A 25,123-nucleotide genomic window follows, 5' to 3' on the forward strand; every position below is an offset into this window, starting at 1 on the left:
AAAATTCTCTTATTTTAAAGAAGTTAAAGAACTGACTTAAGTGACACAATTTTTAGAATATTAAGCAATAACACTTTCCATAGAACTTCATTTCTTCATTCATTGCTTGTGTTACGCTGAGTAGATCTGCGTTGTATATTGTCAATTGTCATGGTTTTGCGAGATATTCGACAGTATTAAGTTTGTTGGCGATTGTCAGTTGTCAAAAAAATTATAACATTACTTCGTACTTCGTAGCGTGTATTTGTATCTTTAAGTATTTTCGTATTGTTCATTAACATTAAAGAATTTGTATAACTTAAAAAAATGGCTGAATCTAATGAGGTAACATCACAACTAAATTACATTTTTGATCTAATTGTTTTAAATTTGTCACTAAAAAGCCGCTTAGGAGCACAAGTTTACCGCTTAGGACACGTCACTGTTTTGCAACTCTATATTATAAACATGATAAAATTTAATAGTGTTTACTCTACCTTATTATTATTGTCCTACTGAAGTTTTAATTACATTGATCGCTTAGTTCAATTCTGTCAAAAATTTCAGACGGTGAAGATAAACAAATGGGATGGAGCCGCCGCAAAAAATGCTATTGATGATGCTATTAGAGAGGTATAGATTATTCCTAAAAACTCATTTTAAGTCCGAAACTATGAAACCTTTTTGTTATTATCACATGCAAACTATTGTATAGATTTTATACCAATAACTCAATCTTTGAACAGCATAGTTCTGTACTGGGAGCATGTTTCTTATTCATACTATTACTATTATAAATGATCTATTACTATTATAAAACCACTGAATTTAGTCCTCTGTTCTATGACCCCATAATGTGGCATATGACTGTTTTATTTTAACATTGTCATTCATATTTTCCTTCAAAGACAGGTTTAGTTATGCCATCAACCGAAATGTTTTGCGATGAATTGAACCCATGACCTTCAGTAGTTTATTCAATGAGCAGTATCAAGTTGCCAGCAGTTGGATTTTATATTATGTATATTTATCATCTGATACATTTTTACAGGTGCTGACTGGAGATTTAAAATGCAATGAAAGTTTTGCACTTATTGATGGAAGATTGTTTCTTTGTGCTCTGGCTGTAGGTGTGGCACTTTATGCCCTGCTATGGGATTATCTTTATCCTTTTCCACAATCAAGGTAAGATTTTTATTTTAGAGTATGGGTAATTAACTAATATATAAATTAGCTAAAACTAATTAATGTCACTTACTTTGATTATCAGCTTACCACATCATTTACCTAAAAATAATATATTGTTCAATAAAATATATTGGTGATTGAATAAATGCATATGTTCAATAAGTTAAAAAAACTACTACCTTAACTATTTTCCAGATTGGTCCTAATTGTTTGTGTGTCATCATATTTCATTTTGATGAGTATTTTGACTCTATACACAACATTTAAGGAGAAAGGAATATTTGTAGTTGCTAAGGAAAAAGTTGGAAACAATACCAGAGTTTGGGAAGCCAGCTCTTATGTCAAAAAGTAAGTTGTGTTTTATATATTTTTTTTTAAACAATTAAATTAATTACTAGATTTTATAACAATGTTCATTTACTAAATAAACATATTTTAAAGTATAGGTAATTTCTTGAATGGTTTAATTTTTAATTCCTAAATTAAATAACTATGTGTTTAGACATGTGGCCAAATCTTAAAATTGATTTCTGGACTATTTTATTAAAAGATCAGGCCAGCTCAATAAATAATTATTAATTGATTATAGCCAGTGCTTATAGATATAAATGGTAATATGACCACTTATATGGCATTATTATTAAAAATTTTAAAAAGAATTAAAACCTTTCAGGCATGATGATAAATACAACTTGGTTATTGTAATGCGTGATTCCACTGGCAAGAGTCGGGAAGCGTCGTTCAACAAGTCTTTCGCTAACTATATTGATACAAATGGTGCAGTCGTTCAAACCATTGTGACAAATGAAATCACAAAACTTTACAACTCACTATCTTCAGAGAAGAAGGAAAAGTGATCTCATGATCTTTATGCATTTAATATTATTTCAAATTAAGCAAACATTTGTGTAAACTAATGAATAAATGCTGAGAATATATGTTTTATAAATTTTAGTTATACTAATATTGTGCAAAAACAAGGAAATCCCTCTTGACTTAACCTCTTAATCAATTCATTATTACAATATTTAATTAGAATGAGTTAATATGTAAAAATGCTGTAAGAAATACAATAATGTAACTAATCCCTAACAAGTCTTGTCTATAGATTCACACATAGTCAAAAGATGTTAGAAAAACTTATCTTTAATTCATTCGCGAAAATTAATTCAATTATCAAAATATTCAAACCACAAACTTTGTCTTTAAAAACTAGCAGGCGCCTTTTTTGTAGTAGGTAGAGCTAACCTAGTCAAATTCATAGTATTGATTAATGAAAAGGTTTAAAATAAACTCACTTTAAATGCCATGCGCGGATTTTCGTTACTCCCGCCAGGTTGCGTGGGTGAGTGAAGTTAGGAACGTGTGAATAATTCACTATGCCATGAAATCGAAACAAACCATAGATAAAATAAAACATTATACCTACTGCCTTAGTGTAGGTGGGTCGGCTAGCAAGGGCATTGTAATGCCGCGCCGCGATTTCGTTTAGTTATAGTTACCATGTATTGATATCATTGATAGTGACCAAAAAATAGCGTTATTAGAGCTAGTGCCAGTAATAGGATCTTTAATACAATTGGATCTGATTTAAATGAGTCCCCTGGTGTCCTTGTCCTAGAAATATTTATGTAACTAATGTGCTGCTCAGCTGTTTTTATATAAAGGAATTAATTAAAAGGTAAGTGACCTTCTATTTATAATTTAAAAAATCTTATATATTTCGAATGTAAAAGAATTGTTACAGTCTAGTCTTGCACGACATTACGTCTTAGTTAAATCAATACTTTGTTTCAGCTTTTAATTTTAGATAGCTACCTAGTATTATTTATACTAAAACTTTTTTAGAATATTGTAAGAATAGTGTAGGCTTTTTATCCATCTTGAATAGCTTTTCCTGTTATAATGACATCATGCCAGCGCTCTTGAAGGTCATATTTACGGTGAACGAGTTGCATCGGACTTACTGTTCTTAGACCGTTCGTTAAAATAACCGGTTAATTACACGGCTAGTTACGTAAACGGTTTTAGAGATTAACAAATGTAAAGCGCCGGTGAAGATTTTAATAAGCGTAGGACAAGATTACTGGCAAGCTGATTCTATTTCAGTTTTGGCTGCGATCTACAAGCCTGAGACACTCTTTGTATTATAATGTACGTAGAGTGACATACATAATACATTGTTCTAAAGTAGACTATATTGTATATGAATAACATATATTGTATTACGAGAAAGATATATTTTTGTAGATAATTATACTGTGCCTTAAACAGAAATATGTTTTTATTAGGTGACGGATTGATTAAAAATCCTAACATGTAATAAGATAAAATTGATTAGACTTACACTACACATGGTCACATGCAAAGTTATATTTTAAAAAAATTAGCGCCTAAGGTGATGGGGGCGAAGTGCGCCATACTTTTTTCATAGTTGACTTTGGTGCAATATTACTTGTGCTTAAGTTCACGAGTGACACTAAATCATGGTACCATAAGGATCTGTGATGTTTTGCAACAATAACTAATGTCGTATCATTAGAATCTGACGGCAAATTAATGAATTTTAGCATAAAATTTGAAAACAGTCTGACCCGGCGCACTTTGCCGACAAATCGGGGGAGTGCGCCTTGTATTAATAAAACGCAATAATAAAGCATCAGAATAAAAACAGCCCTATATTATTTTAAGAAAACAAGCAACAAAACGCATGCCATTTTTTATTTTTTCATAGCCACATTCTAGAAGAATCTATGTATTTAAAACCAAATTTCGGCTAAATGCGCCATACAATCTGAAGTCAGAGGCTATGAACCTTTTTTCTAAATATTGATAATCGAGTGTCAAGTATATTTTTTCTTTTATTTACGATGGGAATACCATGGTTTGGAACTACTTATTTGGTATCAGTATTATAAAGGGACTAAAATAAGAAGTTAGTCATTGAAATTAGTTATTAAGTGTAATATTTATTATAAATTCTTAACAAAACTAGGTAACGAAAAGAAAATCAATAAGAAACATCTTCTAAAATATATTAGTTGTAATTATTCAAAAACATTAATCAAGCAAGGCTTGTTACCCTTACAACTTAATAAATAAAGTGAAGGAGATCGACTTTCCAGAGGATGATGTAGTCCGAGTCGATGGAAGTCCCCTAAGACCTATACTTATAGACTTTGGTTTTTTGTGGATCGCTGCAGTAACTGGTTTCATCCAAATTGTAAATTCGCTCAGGCTTGTCCTGAAGCCCTAAGTCGGCAATCACTCTGTCTAAAATATCATAAAATTCTTGGATGACAAATGGGTCTGCGGCATTCTTACGAGCAACCTCTACAGCCTGCGGTTTTTTAATTGATAACTTATAACGCTTTTTGAAGCTTGAAAACCAATCTTTGCCGGGAGTACCATCGTTGAAAGGTGTCTTTAGATCGTTCTGCTTGACATATCCCTTAATACTATCTAGAAATTCTGTACGAGTCATGCCGAAGCCATTTTTTTTTCCAATATATGCAAACATTTTGCCATCATTTTTTCTGTCTCATATTGAAATACTGGTGGTCTGCCTAGACTTAATGATTTTTGGCCCCTTCGACCTGTGACGTGGTCCATAATAGTTTTTCTTGGGATAGCAAAGGTTGATGCGGCTGCATACCCAGACATTCTCTCCGATCGAACAGCTTCGACTGCTTCATTCAAAGCCTCTCTGGACCATCAAGGAACTTCAGTTTTTCTTTCATAGCGCCCCATCTTAAACAAAAATCATAAATAATAATGATTTAATAATTGTGAGTTTTACTAGTCTATTGTAGACACATTTTAAAAAGTTTGTAACCTCTGGATTGCGGCGAAGTGCGCCATATATTAAGTCAGTATGGCGCGCTTCCCCAACTATATAAATTTGAGGTTTGAATATTTAACTTGCAAACATATATACATTTTACTAGATAGAAGTGAAATAAAGTCAGAATCTAAAAGAAAAATATTTAAATTGTGCACTTACCTCACTCGTATATCGGTAAAAACTCGATTTCTTGAGATTTACGACGATGATCACGCCATAGTCATCTCTCCTCACCACTTTGAATATCAGTGAAAATAAAATGGCTCGTGTCTCAAACTCACATGACTAGAGCTATATATGAGTTTCACCAAGAACTATGATTTAGTTTGTAGCATCGATATAAGGTGTCACTACTAGTATCAAATCGGTAGTTTACGAGATATTTGTGGTAGGTGCACTTGCCCGGTAGGCGCACTTTGCCACCGTCACCTTATATATTATTTTTAAAAAGAATGAGAACGACCTTGACATTGTATATTATTTTTGTCACATTCGTTTGAATGCATTCTAAATACAAGCACGCGTTTGGGAAAGTATGTGTTGCGTACAGACGTTAGAAATACTTTGGAGTCATATTTGTAAGCAGATTGAACACGAACATTAATTTTTTTGTTATTTTAAGTATTCGTTAAAGAATAATTTTACATAATCATTATACAGTTGGATTAAACTTTCTGAATGCTAAATATAATTACATTAATGACCTGTATTAACTTTTAATGAAGCTTTTGTACTAAGTTATTTAAATTTGACCCGCCTTTAACTTGTACCGCTAGTTAGCCATTACTTGCAGAGAACTTTTATAGTGGTTGAGGTGTGACACAATAACGGCACACCTTGGCTTTAACATACGAAATTAAAAAAAATACTTTATTCAACACATTTTTAACAATTGACTTTATTTATTCATATAAAATATAACCTAACTCAGATCTTAGATATTCTTGATTAAATGGCGAATAATCTTTATTTAAAAAGGAATTTTAATCAATGGAATTTATGTTTAATTGATTTATGGAATGGCTGAATTGATACTCATAGACGATACGCGGAAATCATAATACATAATTACTTAATCTTATCTGTGGCATGTAACGTAACTACAATTTTCCAGACATTTATTATCAGCATGATTTCCAAGAGTAATAATACATTTAATATGATTAGAAGTAATTGATTAATTATTCATCTTGATAAAGGATGTTATTAGGTTAGGTGTTTGGGTGAAACAATAAAACACACACATTAGTCAAAACTCTAAATCAATTGTGATTTGTTGAAAGAGTTGTAGGGTTTTATGAATACGATATACCACATATTAGATTTGCGACAGCGTGTACCCGGAGGCTTACAATTGGTGGCGCCGCGCCGCGCCGGTCGTCCTTCTCGCGCGCAATAAAATATTAGCTACTGATATGTTTAATTACCTACACACTCCTTAACTAGGTGACCGCAACATATACGCACACCTATAGAGTAACCCTTTTTGTTAAGGTTAGTGAAAATAAAAGTAATTCAGTTTTTATAACTGGAATGAAAAATGTACCAACTGCGCAACGCATTCCATTTTCAAATAATTAAGATCCATAGGTAATCCAACATAGTGCGTCCAGTAAGCACGGTCAATAATAACAAAACCTTTTACGTACTTTTAGTAAATGCTTAGACTTAGACGATGTGATAACATAGCTGGCTGAAAAAAAAAAGAAATTAATATAAAATATATTAATTTCTTTTCAGCCAGCTCTTTATAACATCCTGTCAATTATATGATGAATGAATGACGCGAGCTTATGGTTATCACATCGTCTAGTCGTGTAGTAATCGTGATAATCATAATTTATCGTACCTAACAACAACGAATAAAGGACTGTACATAGCAATTCAAATTTAACTTAAAACTTTTAACCTTATTCCGATGTAATAGACGTCTATAAATCAAAATAAGTACGAAAACAATATTGCTACTTCATGGCTGTGAAATAATTAAAATAATCGTTAAGTACCCCTTTAAAAAACACAAAAAAAAATATTTTTTTAATTAGATGTCTTATCTTTTGTGTGCCTTTAGTTTAACAACTGGTTTGTAAATGCATTGTTTGGAGCATAATGTATTGTAAATTTAAAGTAAACTATTTTTGTATCAAAAATATAGACATCATTCTCCAACAACAGGGTGCCATAACTAATAAGGTGCTTTCAAACCGCTTACGACAGGACACGATACACCCTATTACACAGACTACAAGAAATCATAATAATAACAAGTTATATTAAAAAATGGGAACGGGGGCCTCATAGCCTAGCGGTCTTATTAAGTGGCAGCTAGGTGAGGGGTACCGGGTTCGATTCCCGGTTCGAGGGCAAGTTTTAATTTAATTTAAATTTGTTCTCGGCCTTTGGGAGGGTTGTGTGGTACCGGGCGAGTGCCTAAATCGTACATGGAGGACACGGTCGAATTTCTAAAGACAAACACGAGCCATAAAAAAAAATGGGGTTTTTATCAATTTATGTATGTGTACCTTGAGGTTTGCAACACGTAGTACACAAATAATTTAATAAAAAAAAATAAGACATAAAACTTCTATGCATAAGCCAAAAAGTTACACTAATTGCATTGATTCGTGACTAACTTCGTATTAGTTACAGATTTATTAATGTGTAAAGATTACCTTAGTGCCTGTCAAAATAGACTTATCTATCGATTTTCAATCAACTGAACTGATATTGGGATAATTGCCTACCGATTTCGCCATACGATAATTGGCCGGCGTCCATGTTGAAACAATGCATCACCTGTATTTAGTTATGGCACGTGACAAGGCCGTGTTTGAAACGCTAACAAAGTATAGATAACGAATTCTTTAATTATAGACACCAACAATTTTCTATAGTGTTTTAAGACATTAAGGAAATAACATTTTGGAGCCAACCGGCATTGCTAGCGGCCGGATGGGATCGGACAACGAGGCAGATTACGAAATTCCATCCGTATCACCTCGACGTCCGCCGTTCCGACTGAGCGTTTTTCAAGGCAATTTTTGCCGTGCACCACCGCTATGTGGAAAAAATGAAGTATTGCCGAACCAATTCGACTTAGGGTCCTTCAAAAAAAGAGCGTACCAATTCTTAAAAGGCCGGCAACGCACTCGCGCACTTTGACTTTGAGAGTGTCCATGGGCGACGGTATCAATTAACATCAGATGAGCCTCCTGCCCGTTTGCCCCCTGTTCTATAAAAAAAGTGTCTTTGATCCTTTGGAGGATGGGACGGGCTACTTGTGTGGACACTTGAGCCCCGTCTCACCTCGGACAAGCACAAAAGCTGGCGCTGCAGTGATCCCAGAGCTGGTGCTTTCCTCGCTCAACGAACAAGTATCGCTTTACAGCGAGAAAATGCTGCCAGCATTAACGGTACCTACAATGCCACAGGAATGCCTTTTTGAATTTATTTAATTTTTTAGTTATTTTTATTATTACTATGTAAGTTAGTGATATAAATAATTTATATTCGTATGTTGAATCTATTATTAACATTTTTACTCAACGATAACGTAGGATTAGTTAGGTAGTTTATATTGTAAAGCGCCGGTAAATAGTAGTTGTCTACTAAACTTATACTAAATAATAACACACTCGGGCATTAAGTGTTAACAGTTACTTAATCCTCTTAGCAAAGATTTAAGTTAACCATAGTAGTTACGTAGGTTTCCGTGATCACTTGTGAACATGAGTGTGTTCGTGTCGTTATATTTAAAGGCTTGCGATATTTAGATACAAATCTACAATTCCAATAGCAATAAATAATAGTTTAAAAAAACTAAAAAACACGCTTTTAAAGCACATCAAACTAAAAAGTGAAAAAAATAATACCTAATTTAATGAAAGGCTGAAAATGGTAATACTTTAATTTTTCACAATAATACCAGTATTTTTTGTTCATTACCATTTTCAGCCTAAATTAGGAATTATTTTTCACTTTTTATTTATTTTTTTATTTATTTTTTTCATTTTTTTTTCGGATTATTGCATTGTCATCGACAGGTGCGCAAAGTTTGAATTAAATCTGTCCGTTAAAAGTGGGTCAAAATCGAGTCCGAAGGAGTCGGTTACATACATCCATACATACAGGTGAAGCTAATATAAAGCGTGTAAAAATAAAGGCTATCGGCGGATGGGACGCTTTGGTATGTATATCGGTTCGGTAGTTTAGGAGTCCATAGCTCACAAACAACGTTACACGTAATTTATATATACATATTAAGATAACTATTAATTAAATTTCCTTATTTAACAGAAACTTAATACTAATACAATAGAAAACGTATTAATATAAAAATTTCACTTAAAATATTATAGAAACAAAACAAGAAAACATAAAACCTAAACCTTTTTTAACTAATTATAAATAATGCAATGTTAATTCAGCCAGTGTGCCGCTAAATATATCCGACGCACATGCAATAATATTCATAATGCGCAAATAGCGCTTCTCTGGGTAAATTTGTACGCTTTTTTGTGTTGATATCCTATAGGAAACCTTTTCGCTACTCAACAACAAAACTTTTAACGATTAGACATTTATACTTAATAGCAATATGCAGATATTATTAGAAACAAACAACGTACACACCACTTCATACACAACGCAAACCTACATATAAGTCACAGAAAAAAGCACTTCTTCGCCCAACGCTTTTTCTCCTTTCGAGGCCCATTCATATGTAACCACTTTATTAAAAATAAAAATTTCTAAAATTTCAAAACTCACATTACACATTCACTTAAAATCTTACCTGTCCTATGCTGATACAGAAAATATTATCATTGTGCAACAATAATTTAATAATAAATTGTGTTGTATAGAAATTATTGTCAAGAGTTAGTAGTCTGCCCACGACAGGGAATCCTACAATGGGCGCTAGTGCATTTTATTTTACCTAAATATCCTATTATTGTGTATAATAAAGATTTTTTTTATTCTTCTTTATTATATTTATTTATTTACACTTTATTACCTTACACACAAACATACATATAAAAAAAAGCTGGTTACATAAGTTATAAGGCAACTGGCAGCCTTATCGCTAGCGATTTCTTCCAGGCAACCCTAATATGGAACAATAAAAAAGAAACACCTACAGAGGGTAATGTACAAAAAGTGCATAAAAAAAAACTCAAAATAACTAAAATCTAAAGAAAAATATTTTTTTTAATTTTTTTTGCTTTCTTATCTGTGATAAAGAAAGTTAAATAAAGATAATAGTCTCATTCTAAAATCCCAAAAGTTTCACACCTCTCTCATCGAGAATCTGGAATACTTTGATTGATTAACTAGATATAGCGTTCCAAAATACGCTTTCACGCCCTAGAACAATTCACCTCGCTGTCCTACATAAAATAATGAGTTAAATACGATTATAGTCGTAAATTGTCCCCGTTTATTTAGGTCCAAGTCAATGTATATTCTCGAATAAAGAATTATGGACTCCTGTATGTTCGAATCCATAACGTCTCTAACATAATCTATTTTGTTTGAGACTTATAATCTGCCTTATGCTTAGACATTGGACATTTGACACTGCTATTTTGGTCCTTAATTATCCTTAACGGAACAGTCATCGAGTATGTATGAGATGGCTATACTTATCCTGAAAAACAAGTAACAAAGGCACGAGCGACAAAGAACTCGAGCTCGTATCACTACAACTTGGAGCTCCCACTTAAACTAAAGAAAAAGGTGGTGGACTCGTGCTTGCTGCCTTGCCTTACATATGGGGCACAAACTTGTATTTTCTAAAATAAAACGAAATCCAAAATACGTTCGTGCCAGCGGGCGATAGAAAGAGAAGTGACAAACATGAAGTGATGGGCAAGGCACGTAACCGTTATACAGATGGCATCTGGTCAAAAATGAAAAAGGGCTGACCAAAAGAGCGATTGACATGTGAGTGAATGCACTTAAGTGCACTTCTTTGCAAGTGAATGAGTGAGTGAATGAATGAGCGGGTATTAAGCAGCTATGCTTAAGCTTACCATGTAATGCGAATAGCAGGTAAACCGCTTGAAATGTGTCGTAATCTTTAGGCCGAAGAGCTTAAGAAACATCTGGATTAGCATTAGAATAATGGCGCTTTAAAACTGGGTCAAAAATTCTTCTAAGTTTGTAAACGTTTTAACTCGTTATATATAACTAACATTTAAATGAACTAAACACACTGTTTAAACTATAAATATCTTTGTTTACCACACGTGTCAAACAAAATATCAAACCTAATTAACATAATAAATCCCGTCACTTAAAGTAAAATTATTTTTTCTTTGGAATCCTTCGGCGTTATAACGGATTAAACATTACTTATCCGGAGCTGGATATATTCGGTAGTGGGCTGATCAGTTTTAAAGAAGGCGTTGTTAAGTGCCTATCTTGTATCTAATCCGTCGTTTTGCTGGTAATTGTTTATTTTCTGCTTACCAAAAAAAATCTGGTATTTTATTTGCATTTTTTTGTAACATTTATAAATAAATAAAAATAATTGACATACATTTTAGTTAAAGGAGTTTGTAACATATTATACCGTATTGTATCATGTATAATGTGGTAAACTTTAATAAATAAATAAATTATAATGATTTATTATTGATAAACTTTTTTGTGTGGTGTGGAACCACTATTGTGAAATATTTAATACAAACATTTTACACAGACATTATCCTCTTTATGACAGTAAATGAGGATAGATGCTTGGTGACTCCCCTCCCCCCTTGAATTGCCTCAAATTTGTAATTCAATCTTTTAAAATGTTTTTTTTTCATTACATATTTCCTTATATATTCCTTATATTTCTAACCTACATAATAATAATAACAATTAAACTTGAATATAAATTTAAAACGTTTCGTCCCTGTGGGGCAGTGTACCTTTAACCCTGGTACCAGGTCACCGTGTCTGTTTTAAGTAATAGAAAATCATAGTATGTTTTTATTACCAGGCAAACATGTCACGTAGAAGATTGTTGGTTGGATGTACGGCAGGTGTAACTGGAGCGGCTGTCGCAGCCTGGGCTTTTGCTGCTGATGACTCGCCTTTGGTATGTATTTAATTACATTTTTCATTTATAAATCCTTAGCAGTGTAATATAAGGCCGAGTACTTATATTGCAGACTAATGAAGGCCAAATTAATATAATGTTTTCAAAGATTATATACATTATTTTCATGTACCCTCTAGATGCCCTATGTATGCCAATTGTCCCTCCTAGAAGAACGCGTTTTGGGCAAAACCGATATCCAGATAAAGCATTTTGATAATAGAGGGGAGCACCTCACACTTTGAAATCAATTATCCTTTAGTTTTTATAATATATGAATCGATGTATTTTTTTTCTCTTTTTCTTTATATATATATGTCACATGAAATCTTGTATTTTATTTTTCTATATGTACCAATATATCAGTGTTCCAAGCGATGACAAACTTTTGTAAATCAATAAGATTAAATTGTGAGAAAGTAACGAATGTTAAATTAAACAAACTGTTTGGTTGTTTGCAAATAGAAATTAGGATCTCCGAGCTATCCAAAGATCAATACAGCGATGCGAGCACGCCAAATACTCACTCATGTATCATCATCATTTGTCGTTGTTTCTCGTAATACATAAATCTAATTTCATTATTAATTTTAAAAAGTTTTATCCTCTATCAAGCATAACTTTAGTCTTATTTCTGCGTATGTCGAGTTCACCTTATTTTTCAGAACTGGTACCAGTCGGCAACAGTTTCAGCTAAATCTGATCGTAAAAAGCGACCTCTACCGCCCAGGTCCGAGCAAATCAAAAACCTGCAAGCGGGCCATACATATGACGTCCTTATTATCGGAGGTGGTGCCACGGGGGCTGGTTGTGCCCTGGATGCCACCACACGAGGTAAATTTTGTAATTACTCCTTAAAGTTCAAGGATCGAGGGCTTAAGTTGAAATCAAGGTCACCAAGAATAAATCCGCGAGAGCAGCGCTAATGCTAGCAATCTTTTCAGGACATGCACAGAAATATATTGTTCTCCCTGTACACACAATTGTGTCTCATAACTCTTAAAACGCTACGAGACGGTTATGAGAAACAACCCAAGAGCATCGCGTCCGCTAGAGAGGCGCTAATGCTAGCAATCTTTTTTCTAATATATAAATCTTTAATCTATTCTTCTTCACGGTTGTGCCAGAAAGAACAGAGCGATATAAAGTGCATGACACGCAACTTATGACAGTAGCAGCGGCCAATGATTTTTTTTTAGTTGTAACTTAAATATGAGACATTTTGGTCCTTCGAGCCGGAATAAAGTACTATTTCTGTAGCTTTCATTTCAAAGAAAATTTCCATTATTTAAAAAATACCCATTAACGTATTATTTTTACAGGTCTCCGCACAGCACTAGTAGAATCAGATGACTTCGCGAGCGGTACATCAAGCAGAAGCACAAAGTTGATCCACGGCGGAGTCAGATATCTCCAAAAGGCGATCCTTCAGCTGGACTACGATCAGTATAAGATGGTGAAGGAGGCGTTACACGAAAGAGCCAATATGCTGGAAGTAGCACCACATTTGACAAGACCATTACCAATATTGCTGCCCGTTTATAAGTAAGTCATCATATGCATTATGACATTACCAATTCGACTTAAGGACCTTGATAATTAAAGCAATTCGTGCAAAATTATTCCCTAACAATTCCAAAATGCAGAACGTTAACATTCAAGTTTTCACTTCTGCCGGCACTCCCGGAGTGCAACCCGTCGTTTTTTTTGTATAACGGGAAAATAGGCAGAAGGCTCACCTGATGTTAAGTAATACTGCCGCCCATGGACACTCTCAATACCAGAGTATCTTCTGTTAAGAATTGGTACGCTCTTTTCTTGAAGGACCCTAAGTCGAATTGGTTCGGAAACACTTCACTGGGCAGCTGGTTCCACATAGTGGTGGTGCGCAGCAAAATTGCCTTAAGAAACGCTCAGTTGTGGAACGGCGGACGTCGAGGTGATACGGGTGGAATGATAGACATGGAGTATGCATGTAAATCTGATGCTGCAATTTCAAGTGTTGTAATGTAATTTCAGATGGTGGCAAGTACCATACTACTGGTTCGGTATAAAGATGTACGACTTGGTGGCTGGAGACAGGAATCTGAAGAGCTCCTATTATCTATCTAAGAAGAATACTCTAGAACTATTTCCTATGTTGAAATCTGACAACTTGTGTGGAGGCATCGTGTATTATGACGGTGAGTTAAATGAGACCGTTCTATAGAAATGCCACTGTCATCCCTGAGATCGTAGGTTCGATCCCAGGCTGTGCATCAATAGACTTTCTTTATATGCGCATTTAACATTCGCTTGAACAGTGAAGGAAAACATCGTGAGGAAACCGGCTTGCCTTAGACCCAAGTCGACGGCGTTAACCACAGGCTGATCACCTCTATGCCTATTAGATTGATGATCATGAAACAGATACAGAAATCTGAGGCCCAGACCTAAAAGGTTGTAGAGCCACTTATTTATTTTGTTCTATAGAAATACTAAAGCATACTCGCGCGCGATTGCCTTTGATAACAGCTAACAATAGGCCTATAATCTACAATATTATATTAAAGTAATAGGATATTGTGAATTCATTTAATATTAGTATAATCGGAAAACCATACTAATATTAAACTTAATATAACTTAGTATTTACAATATTCTTAACCTACATTATAATAATCAAAATAAATAATTATTTATAATTAAAAATTAATAAATGGAAAATTGAAACAAATTTAAAAAGTTTGGTCCCTGTGACAGTGATCCTTTAACGCTGGCAGCATTTCCTCGCTGTATTGCGAAAGCACCAGGTAAGGGGTCACCGATGAGTTATTGTAAATTTAGATTTTATTACCTTATTATATTTTAAATATTCTATATGTAACTTAAAGTGAAATACGGTTTTTATTACATTAGGAAAGAACCAGATATGTGCGAACAGATGTTCAAAATACTTTACGCGACCATTACACACTTTTTAGTGAGAAATGCGTTTATGAATGTCACCACGTCAATTTAAATTAATATATTTAGTTGCATTGTGTGAGCAACTGCAATTAAACTTTTCTGACAAATTTAGGCGATCAGAAGGTTATTTAATTTACAAAACAAATCATGAAGGATTTCCTTCAATCCTTCACTGGCAAACGTGTGATACATTAGTTTTCTCGGTTTTCATATGGACTGGGAAAGTAAAAAATGCCGTACTGAACAAATTTTTGTCCTGTACGTATTCTAAGAAGTAAAGCTGGTAGCAATGATCATGTTTTATATTTCAGGCCAGCAAGACGACGCACGTATGAATTTAGCTATCGCGTTGACAGCTGCCAGACATGGCGCCACAATCGCCAATCACGTTAGAGTTCTGAAGTTGCATAAGACAGCTGGAAAATTGAGTGGAGCTAGAGTTAGGGTAAGTTTAAGTAGTGAGAAAAGCTGTGAAATTAAAGTTATTCTCGTCAAACCGACTAACGGCGGCGGAGTTTATCAAGTGCGCACGCGCAGCTCGACGTTCACAGCTATTTAAGCTTGCTTAAGTCATAACTGGTGTGTGGCGGACCCATGCGACTCATGTCATTTTATCTGGTTGACCATGACCATGATGTTTGAGAGCAAAAAAAACAAATTTAGTGCAGAACCAACAGTTTTATCATTTCAAATAGCTATAACTTGGTCCTTCGAACCGAAATATATATCATCTTTATAATTCTAGGGTAGGTGCGTTTGCCACTGAACTTTTCTTAATCGGCTGGATCGATTTTAATGAATCTTTTTGTTTGCGTTTGGTGGCGCCATGGTTTACATGTATAAATCAATCCGGCAGATTTCGCTGCAGTCGGTATCTAGCTTATTTATCTATACAGCGAATAATTTACATTATTAGATTTATTTTTGTATGTAAGACGTGTGTACAGGACAACGTGTGTCGGGTTAGGATTGTTATATAAACATATTTAATTTCACACGCTGTTATTATTATAAATATATTAGAAACTATGTACTAATTGGTGGCTCTCTTTGTTTAGTTGTGACTTGTGGAAAAACTAGGTATTTGTAAATCGAAGGACCAAAATCCCCCTTTATCTTTTAACAAACATAATTTTGTTAATTTTTAGGACGAACTAACAGGAAAGGAATGGGACATCAAAGCAAACAGTATTATCAACGCAACTGGACCATTTACGGACTCCATCAGGAAGATGGATGACCAGGCCGTTAGAGAGATTTGCTGCCCATCTTCTGGAGTGCACATTGTTTTGCCGGGATATTACAGGTGTGTTAAAATATACTAATATTAAAGAGCTCAAAAGTAGTTTGTCATTGATAGTTTTAATAAGAAAAGCAATGGGTTGAGTGGAGTTTCAGGAAATGAATTTGCAAAGATTGGATTTGAGAGCTTTCGAGAGCATAAATAAAAAAAGGTAACCTAATAATGTTAAATTAAAAAAAACGGGTTTCTATACGAAAAAAGATTAAAGTTGGCGCCTGGTAGATAGTACCGGTGACCCCAGAGCTGGTGCTTTCCTGGCTCAACGAATAAGTATCGCAATACAGCGAGGAAATGCTGCCAGCGTTAAAATGCCACAGGGACCAAACTTTTTAAATTTGTTGTAATTTTCTTTTTTATTAGTTTGCAACTGTTTTTATTATTACTGTGTAGTTTTAAGAAAATTGTAATTACCGTGTAAACTCTTTATAACGAATTTCAAGAGACCGAGCATTTTTATTCATTACAGAGAGAATACGTTATAGGCAGGGTAGAATTAATGTATGGGTATTGGGTTAAACCAAATAAATTTAACTCATAATTACTTTATATAGAGTTTTTCGTTATAAAAAGTTTAGCCTGTACTGGAAATTTGATGTTTTTATATAAAATAAAATTAGTTTTTAATTTGGTACTGTGGTCTTCCAGCCCCGAACACATGGGTCTTCTAGATCCGTCCACGTCAGACGGTCGTGTGATTTTCTTCCTTCCATGGCTGAAAGGGACCATCGCGGGTACAACTGACCTGCCTTGTGACGTTACGCACACGCCCAAACCCACGGAAGACGAAATCCAGTTCATCCTCACCGAAGTCAGGAATTATCTTAACCCTGATGTTGAAGGTTTAGTCATCTTATACACTATTATTTACTGTAAAATGTAGTCGCGTAATTGATAGGCTATTCATAATTTAAAAAATAAAAAGAGTACTTAAGTACACGCATAAGAAGTTATACTTCTTTGGCATTATTAAATATACATACGGATAGTTAACCTCAATTGTATTGAAGCACTTAGGAAGGTTGATGACCACAGTTTTTTTACAAATATTTTCTAATATTAATTAGTATTGATTTAAATATTCAATTTAAATCACTTCTGATTATAATTCAGACGCACTTATAAAATTCGCACTTGTATAATGCATACAAAATGAAAACACGTTAGAAACTCAAAGCATTTGGATAAATATTATAAATATAAATACACAGTTAACAGAGGCGGCGTGCGTGCCAACATGCGCCACTAACTTCATTCTGTTAATTTTGTGTCACGATGCGCGCGCATCGTATAATTTCACTCTCACCAATTTTTCATAACGCGCCTAAAGAAGTATAACTTCAATATTTTTTTTTTAATAAAGTGGATTTACTTCTCCCCACTCCCCTGCTGTTTAGTTTCTCGGCCACTGTCTGCCAGATCGCGTAGTTGATAGGCTATTAAGGGTCGTACGTATAAAAGAATATGTTTTAAGGATTTATAGTAATAACTTAATTATTTAAACAGAATATCATTATTTTTTATTATATAGGCGCACCAAAATAAAGCTTTAGACGTTTCGCAAAATTAAACCTTGATGTAATGACTTAAGGTCCAATTGCCAATGCATCAATGTATCTGAGGAAAGAGACAAATGAATTAAAACCGTAACTATATAGCACGAAGGTTCATAATCCTTTAAAATATAGGTGCGCACCAAAAACGTTCAGGTCATTCATCAGTAGATTTTACTCCTCACATTTTTCTTATAGCGGGCGCCTTATATACGGCGGGCGGGCGATATATTATATAATATATATATAGTATATAATCGAGTTTCATATTATGAGAATCGATTCTTAAGGTGTAAACTCCAAAAACAAAGTTTATTACCGATACATTTGTTGCATAATAGTAATATGTCCGACTTCTTGAAGTAAGTACCTACGACCATGGGATGGGAGTCGCACTCTGAACAACAATAATTTATATAATAAACACTAAACTCTACGTAAAGATTTTAAAGCACAAATTGTTTTTAGTTCGTCGTGGTGACGTGCTATCAGCATGGTCGGGCATTCGGCCCCTCGTGTCCGATCCCAACAAGCCGGACACGCAGTCCCTCGCCCGTAACCACATAGTCCACGTGTCTCCCTCTGGATTGGTCACCATCGCTGGAGGGAAATGGACCACGTACCGGTCTATGGCCAGTGAAACTATTGACGCTGCTATTGAAAGTAAGCTTATTTACTATTAAGTAGCGACCCGCCCCGGCTTCGCACGGGTGCATTGCTGATACTAAATACTCTTTATTTTATACTTGGAAAATTGGAATGATAATGGGAAATAATAAAAGTAGACTAAGTCTCCAACCAATATTTTTATTGAACTCTGTGTCTTAGAGAATACGACATACATAATACTTAACAATAATTCCGACCGTCACGCGACATGCAACACACAGACGAAAAAGTTTCACTTTAAAAATGTTAATTTAATTTAATTTTTCCCCTTCATAGGTGCGAACCTGAAACCTCTGTTCCGTGAATGTCAGACCGACGGCTTCCTTATTGAAGGTGCTCATGGCTGGACACCTACAATGTACATACGACTCGTACAGGACTTCGGACTTGAAATGGAGGTAAAGTATTGTATGAAAGATTTGCGATGACGTCATACCTTGAAACGCGCTAACGAAATATTTTGAGCTTTGCATATGTATGTGGGTAGTCTCCCACGATGACCCAAGCTGAGGTCCGAGTCTCGCAGGAGACGCCTTTGTGCAAATATTCATTCAAAAATCATTTATTCATTTAGGTAAGCGGGCGTTCAAGTATTACGTAACGAATTTTGGGGAGGGGGGGGTCCTTTTGTAAAAAGTTACGATGCGGGGCGGGGATTGAATTACGCGTTATTGTTAATATTATTTTCGACTTTCCAGTAGTGGTAACATATATAATGGTAACTTTTAGTTACAAAGAGTCACTAGGTGGTCACAAAACGTTTTACTATACTTGGGAACAGAAAAACGTTAGGGCGCGTTAAATGGGGGGGGGACGTAATATTTGAAAATGTACACTTATGACCGTCAATAAAGAAATACATATTGAATGCAAAATGCTTCTAATTTTACATTTACTACCAGTTCTCAAGGGCGTAGAACGGACGAGAAGAACTGGCAATAAACTCTCCGCCACTCTTTTAAATCGCCAAGTTTTTTGTTTAACAAAATGTTTGTGAGGAGCTGCAACCATTACACCATGTTCCACATGACATCTTAAGTAATTAATAGTTAACAATTAAAAAAAATTAAAAACAAAGATTTGTCCTCTATCAGCAGTAGGCATGGTGAAATAGGAGCACGCACTTACATTATCGTGGGAACAACACGCAAATACATAGTCGAAATAACTAACATCACCGCATACACGAATTCAAGTCCGACCAGTCACCACAAGTAGCACCCGTTCACGAGCCATCGACTAGTCATGGGAAACCCATTTCTGGCAGACCTCACCAAAATAGCCAGAGCTGAGCTATCAAGACCCTTCAGGCCAATAGCCAGATTTTAATAGTGGGTTTACTGGTCAAGGATCCTTTAGGTTAATCACCTACCACCACTTTAGGCTAATCACATCATCGTTCTAGGATAAATTTTGAAACCAAAGTTTTTTAACCATGCAGTCCGTTGCCCTCCTCTATCTGCAATACATATGCCTGTTTATAACATTCGTAGGTCGCCCAACACTTGGCAAAATCATACGGTGACCGTGCCTTCGCTGTCGCCAAAATGGCTGCCATGACAGGCCAGAGATGGCCTGTTATTGGTAAGAAGTTGCATCCCGAGTTTCCTTACATCGATGCTGAAATCAGGTATGGTTTCTATTTAAATGTGTTAAGCATTTTATTAATACTCCACTAATATCAGATGGATGGATACAAATTTAGTTATATATATAAGAAATTTCTTGACAAATACGTGTAACTCAGTCTGGGTAGAAAAGCCGTCAAACTTGGTTAAGTCATTTGACGGAATGTCAGTGTGACATTTGACGTATGACATTTTCAATAGGCTGTATAACATTGCTCTGTGACAGAACACAATTTTACATAAGCAATAATTCCTAAATCAGATAATTATAGATAATTTATTTTGTAATTTCTTAACATTTTTTTTTAAAGATACGGTGTCCGCGAATACGCGTGTACGGCGATCGACATGATCGCTCGGCGTCTCCGTCTGGCCTTCCTCAACGTACAAGCTGCTGCCGAGGCCTTACCTGGAATTATCGATATTATGGCTGAAGAACTTAAGTGGAACGAGTCTGAGAAACAGGTAGATATACATATATACTAGCTGCCCCCGCGACCTTCGTTTCTCCTTAATGTGATTTTACTTAGCCTACCTTTTTAGTACATACCAACATGGAACATTTTGCTATGCTACCCCAGAGACTGTTCAGTTTTCCGGAATGAAAACTTTTTTGGTTTTTCTGTGAATTTTTCTCTATGTAAACCTTAGAGTTCAAGTCATAAGATTTTAATTAACAAATAAAAATTAGGGGTTGATCGTAGAGGGGTGAAAATTAAGGGTTGTATTTGTTTTAGTATCATAAAAAATAAAAACAAAAAAAATATCTAAAAAATTAAAGTTTAGGGGTGGACCACTACATTTAGGGGTTTGAAAGATAGTAGCCGATTCTCAGACTTTCTGAATATGCATACAAAATTTCATAAGAATTGGTCGAGCCGTTTCCGATGAGTATGGGAAAGAACATTGTGACATGAGAATTTTATATATTACATATTATATATTGTATGAACTCCTCTACATATTTTTTAGTTCCCGAGAAATTTGTGGACCTCCTTTTTTGAATTGTGTAAACTTTTACAGAGACAAATGAAAATGGCCGCCGATTTCCTAGCGAACGAAATGGGACAGATGGTGAACCGAGCTAGTCGTGACAAAATACCAATTAACCTCAACAAAGACGAGATACAGACGTACATCAAACGTTTCCAGATCATAGACAAGGATAAAAAGGGTTATGTGTCTATTAACGATATCAGAAGAAGTCTTAAGGTAATAAATTTTCTATTTATATAATACAGTATTAAGTATACACACACATACGTACGCACCAACACACACATATTTAGATAATATTTTACAAGGGAAGCCAAACTTAAAGCAATAAATTTAAAAAAGACATTTCGCTGATAATTTAAAAATACTTTTCACCAGCCCTGGACTCCACAATAGACTTTAATAATAAAAAAATAATTAAAGAATCTATACTTGGTTTCACAATAGAAAATAGCGTACCAATTCTTAAAGGGCCGGCAATGAACTTGCGAGCCTTCTGGCAATGTGAGTGTCCATGGGCGGCTGTATCACTTAACATCAGACGAGCGTCCTAACTATTATGATTGATTGAAGTACATAAATCAGTGGCGCAACAACCATTTTAGGTCTGGGCCTCAGATATGTATCTGTTCCATGATCATTTGTCAATCTAATAGGCAAGTAGGTGATCAGCTTCCAGTGCCTTACACACGCCGTCGACTTTTTGGGTCTAAGACTTGTCGGTTTCCTCACGATGTTTTCCTTCACTGTTCGAGCGAATGTTAAATGCGCACATAGAAAGGAAGTCCATTGGTGCACGGCCGGATCGAACTTACGACCTCAGGGATGAGAGTCGCACGCTGAAGTTACTAGGCCAACACTTCTTTTGCACTGATGGACGTGAAAAAACACCATGTATAGCATTAATATTAATTCAATTGGCCAATAATTCTAGAGTATGGGTGTGAAACCTTCAGATGCAGAAATAAGTGCAATTTTATCTGAAATAGATGCTACATATCATGGACAATTGGAAATACAAGATTATCTACAGGTAGAATAATGGACTGGAGGGAAAAGTGTTTAGATTTAGTAGCTTGGGACGGGGTTCAAAGATTCTAGAATTGTTTTTTATCTGTCGTACGACATGTACGAAAAAAACGTTAACCACGTTAAACACCCGCCAAACAGTTCTAGATTCTTGTCATTTCGCACGGCTTGACAGCTGTCAAGTCTCCATTGTGTTGTCTGTGCTCTGTAAAAACGGTATTCCACAGAACTACGGCGAGGAGGTGACCGGCGAACAGTTACACGAAATATTGCGTGAGATCGACACTAACATGAACGGGCAGGTCGAACTCGACGAATATTTGCAGGTGCATTCAAATATAGACCTGCGTTTTAGCTATTTTCTTTATTTTGCATGACGGGAGCTTACATATTGTGATACCTTTTGACATTCATATGCCAGAGTCTCATTGTGGGCGGCCAATAAAAAATGAGTTAACCGCCTTATTTGCTTCATCTCTTTTTATGCATGGAACTACTTTCGTTATTTTATTTATTGAAGTTATACTAACTGGCGCGTTAGGGAAAAAATATAAGAGTACATTTTTACGATGCGCGCGCACACCGTTACAAAAAACCGACACCCTGAATATCTGTTCAAACGTCGGTAAAACAGTCTGGGCCGCTAGTTGGCGCTTGCTCTGTTTTATCGACATGTTGCATTCTCTGTCATGGCGTAGTGTTTTTTCAGAGTCGTGTTTATTTAAACCAAAATAATGATTTCTATAAGAGAAAACCCGTTCCAATGTGATAAAAAACATTAGTGTTTATTGTAAAATATCATGATTAGTACATATTATATCGTTTCGATTGGAAGTAACCATTAAAATGGACAAGAAAAATGCAATTCGAAGAGAGTAACGTCGCTCTAAAGTGCTCGAAGAAAATTATTACGCCAAAGAAGTATAACTTCAAACGCGAGTACATAAGTACACACACGTTTTTTTTTAATTTCATTATTGTCGCTCGTTCGACCACCACGATTTCTAAAAAGCACCCGAAATGTCTAATTTAAATAATGCAATAAATTCGTTAAATATGTATGAAATGAAATGAAATCGTTTATTTGCTAAGTGGTACAAATGAAATTTGTTCTACTCGCGTTAAAATATCAAAACTACTAAACTAATTTTAAATAGTTTATATATAATTTAATGTTTTGCTCTTTTTATTAACACGTCAAAAGAAAGACCCAAATTTTTATATGTTATTATATGTTGCTTTTCGAATGTTGTGTTTAATATAATACTAATCTTTGATAATAGCATTGCTTTTATAACTAACATAAGACACTAATTTCTCACTAAAAATTAACAAAAAATTTAATTTCATGGATTTAAATAAAACCACAGACTTAGTGGAAAAATAAAAAACACAATTGGTTTTTTTTTAATCTTGACATTTAAATTCGCGCCATTTTTACTAATACGCGTGCAATACACAGATGATGTCAGCCATCAAATCGGGTCACGTGACGTATTCGCGCTTCGCCCGGATGGCGGAAATGGAAGAGGAGCATCACGAAAAGGAAGTTCTCAAGAAACAGATCAGTGTTGAGAGGAGTGGCGGTGGCTTGTAAGACTTTTTTTAGGTAAGTTTAGTAGCTTGTAGTTTATTTTTTTCAAGTTATAATATTAACATACCACAGATCCAATAGTGTTTATCAAATCGACTTATGATTTAAGTTAGAAATCAAATGTCAAACCTCATAAAATTTAACACAAAAAGCATATTGAAAAGTCTTCGAGTTCGAAGTAGCTTGAGAGGTAATAAATGGGGAGCGTGGTTTATACTGGAGGTTTTGGGTTCGATTCCCGGCGAAACAATTTTGTAATTGTATCTTGTCGAGACAGTGTGACAAATAGACAGTTTCAATAATGTTATTGATTATATATATAATACAAACCAGAAAGGTTTCTTTAATGGTCTTGGCGTCCTATATTTATGTTGCCACATACATCAAAATCTTATAGAAAATACTACAGAATATATATAGTATGTACATTTTTAGTGCGTATTGATCTACGATACGCTACAATGGTATAAAATACTTTTGTTATTAGCGCCATCTATCCATATGTAATAAAACAACAATAACAGAAGCGCTTACAACGGCTCAACCTTTTTTGTACGAAAAGCTTCCAATGTAAAATAATAGATGGCGTTTCAGACAATAAGACTTTTTAGTCATTCTGTTTAGCTGTGTTATCACAGTAGTTTTAATCATGCGCTAGATGGCGCTATAACCTTATTTCCGTCGTGTAACGGTTTTCCGTATTGTTTCAGATAGCTACGAACACCTCTTCAGTTAAACAATCCTGTAGGTTTTACTTACCCCAAAGTATTATTGGCAAGAACATCAAGTACTACGACTAAAAAATGAACTTGTGTATATCCTTATTATCGTGTTAGTGTTACCTGTTACTTATTTTAATTTAGCACATAGCATGTAGCAAGTTATTAACATCGTGATATTTTATTTAACCTTAAGTCCTCAAAATAATTATTTATTGATCAAAATCAAATTACCGAAGCTTTTCCGTAAAAATACTTTTTTCAATTTTGAATGTTTACACTTATTTATTAATGAAGACATTTTTCAAATTATCTTTGATTCAATAAAGTATTAGAAAAATGAATTGTGTTTTAATTATTTCTTATGCTAAAAAACCAATATGGAAAAATAAAAGCTTCGAGTGGTAAGTGTTTACTGAATTACCTTAAAGTTAATAGCAATATTTTAGACCAAAAACATATTTGTTAATTAAAAATTATCTGTGGTAATAAATTAATTTACAAAAAATGTAGGACCGGAAGTGAAGTCCAATAATTTATTGAAGGACAACTTACGAACACGTGATGTAACGAGGGTCAATGAAC

At 34.6% G+C, this 25,123-nt stretch overlaps 2 protein-coding genes across 4 annotated transcripts; both read left to right on the forward strand.

Moving 5' to 3' along the window:
* The first annotated feature begins 186 nt into the window (after nucleotides 1-186).
* LOC125055677 (signal peptidase complex subunit 2) lies at nucleotides 187-2,105 on the forward strand. Its single transcript, XM_047658139.1, has 5 exons — nucleotides 187-324; nucleotides 547-612; nucleotides 1,031-1,164; nucleotides 1,363-1,515; nucleotides 1,841-2,105. Exons 1-5 carry the CDS (start codon nucleotides 307-309, stop codon nucleotides 2,022-2,024), a joined length of 555 nt encoding a protein of 184 aa, XP_047514095.1. The 5' UTR covers nucleotides 187-306; the 3' UTR covers nucleotides 2,025-2,105.
* A 477-nt stretch (nucleotides 2,106-2,582) lies between these two features.
* Nucleotides 2,583-24,616, forward strand: LOC125055676 (glycerol-3-phosphate dehydrogenase, mitochondrial). 3 transcript variants are annotated; one of them, XM_047658137.1, is made up of 16 exons: nucleotides 2,583-2,848; nucleotides 12,003-12,101; nucleotides 12,767-12,935; nucleotides 13,424-13,646; nucleotides 14,121-14,284; nucleotides 15,362-15,495; nucleotides 16,199-16,356; nucleotides 16,999-17,192; nucleotides 18,372-18,566; nucleotides 18,849-18,970; nucleotides 20,066-20,202; nucleotides 20,512-20,665; nucleotides 21,224-21,412; nucleotides 22,131-22,229; nucleotides 23,688-23,831; nucleotides 24,528-24,616. In XM_047658137.1, exons 2-15 carry the CDS (start codon nucleotides 12,009-12,011, stop codon nucleotides 23,820-23,822), a joined length of 2,166 nt encoding a protein of 721 aa, XP_047514093.1. In that variant the 5' UTR covers nucleotides 2,583-2,848; nucleotides 12,003-12,008; the 3' UTR covers nucleotides 23,823-23,831; nucleotides 24,528-24,616. The 3 variants fall into 3 exon arrangements, with proteins under 3 accessions (XP_047514093.1, XP_047514092.1, XP_047514094.1); XM_047658136.1 differs by lacking the exon at nucleotides 22,131-22,229 and adding an exon at nucleotides 22,453-22,551 and having other exon boundaries at nucleotides 2,584-2,848; XM_047658138.1 differs by lacking the exon at nucleotides 22,131-22,229 and adding an exon at nucleotides 22,453-22,551 and having other exon boundaries at nucleotides 2,584-2,848; nucleotides 23,688-23,830; nucleotides 24,531-24,616.
* Nucleotides 24,617-25,123: the final 507 nt, after the last annotated feature.

The sequence above is a fragment of the Pieris napi genome, chromosome 14 (genome assembly GCF_905475465.1).
Source record: "Pieris napi chromosome 14, ilPieNapi1.2, whole genome shotgun sequence".
In the NCBI taxonomy this organism is placed as follows: Eukaryota; Metazoa; Arthropoda; class Insecta; order Lepidoptera; family Pieridae; genus Pieris; species Pieris napi.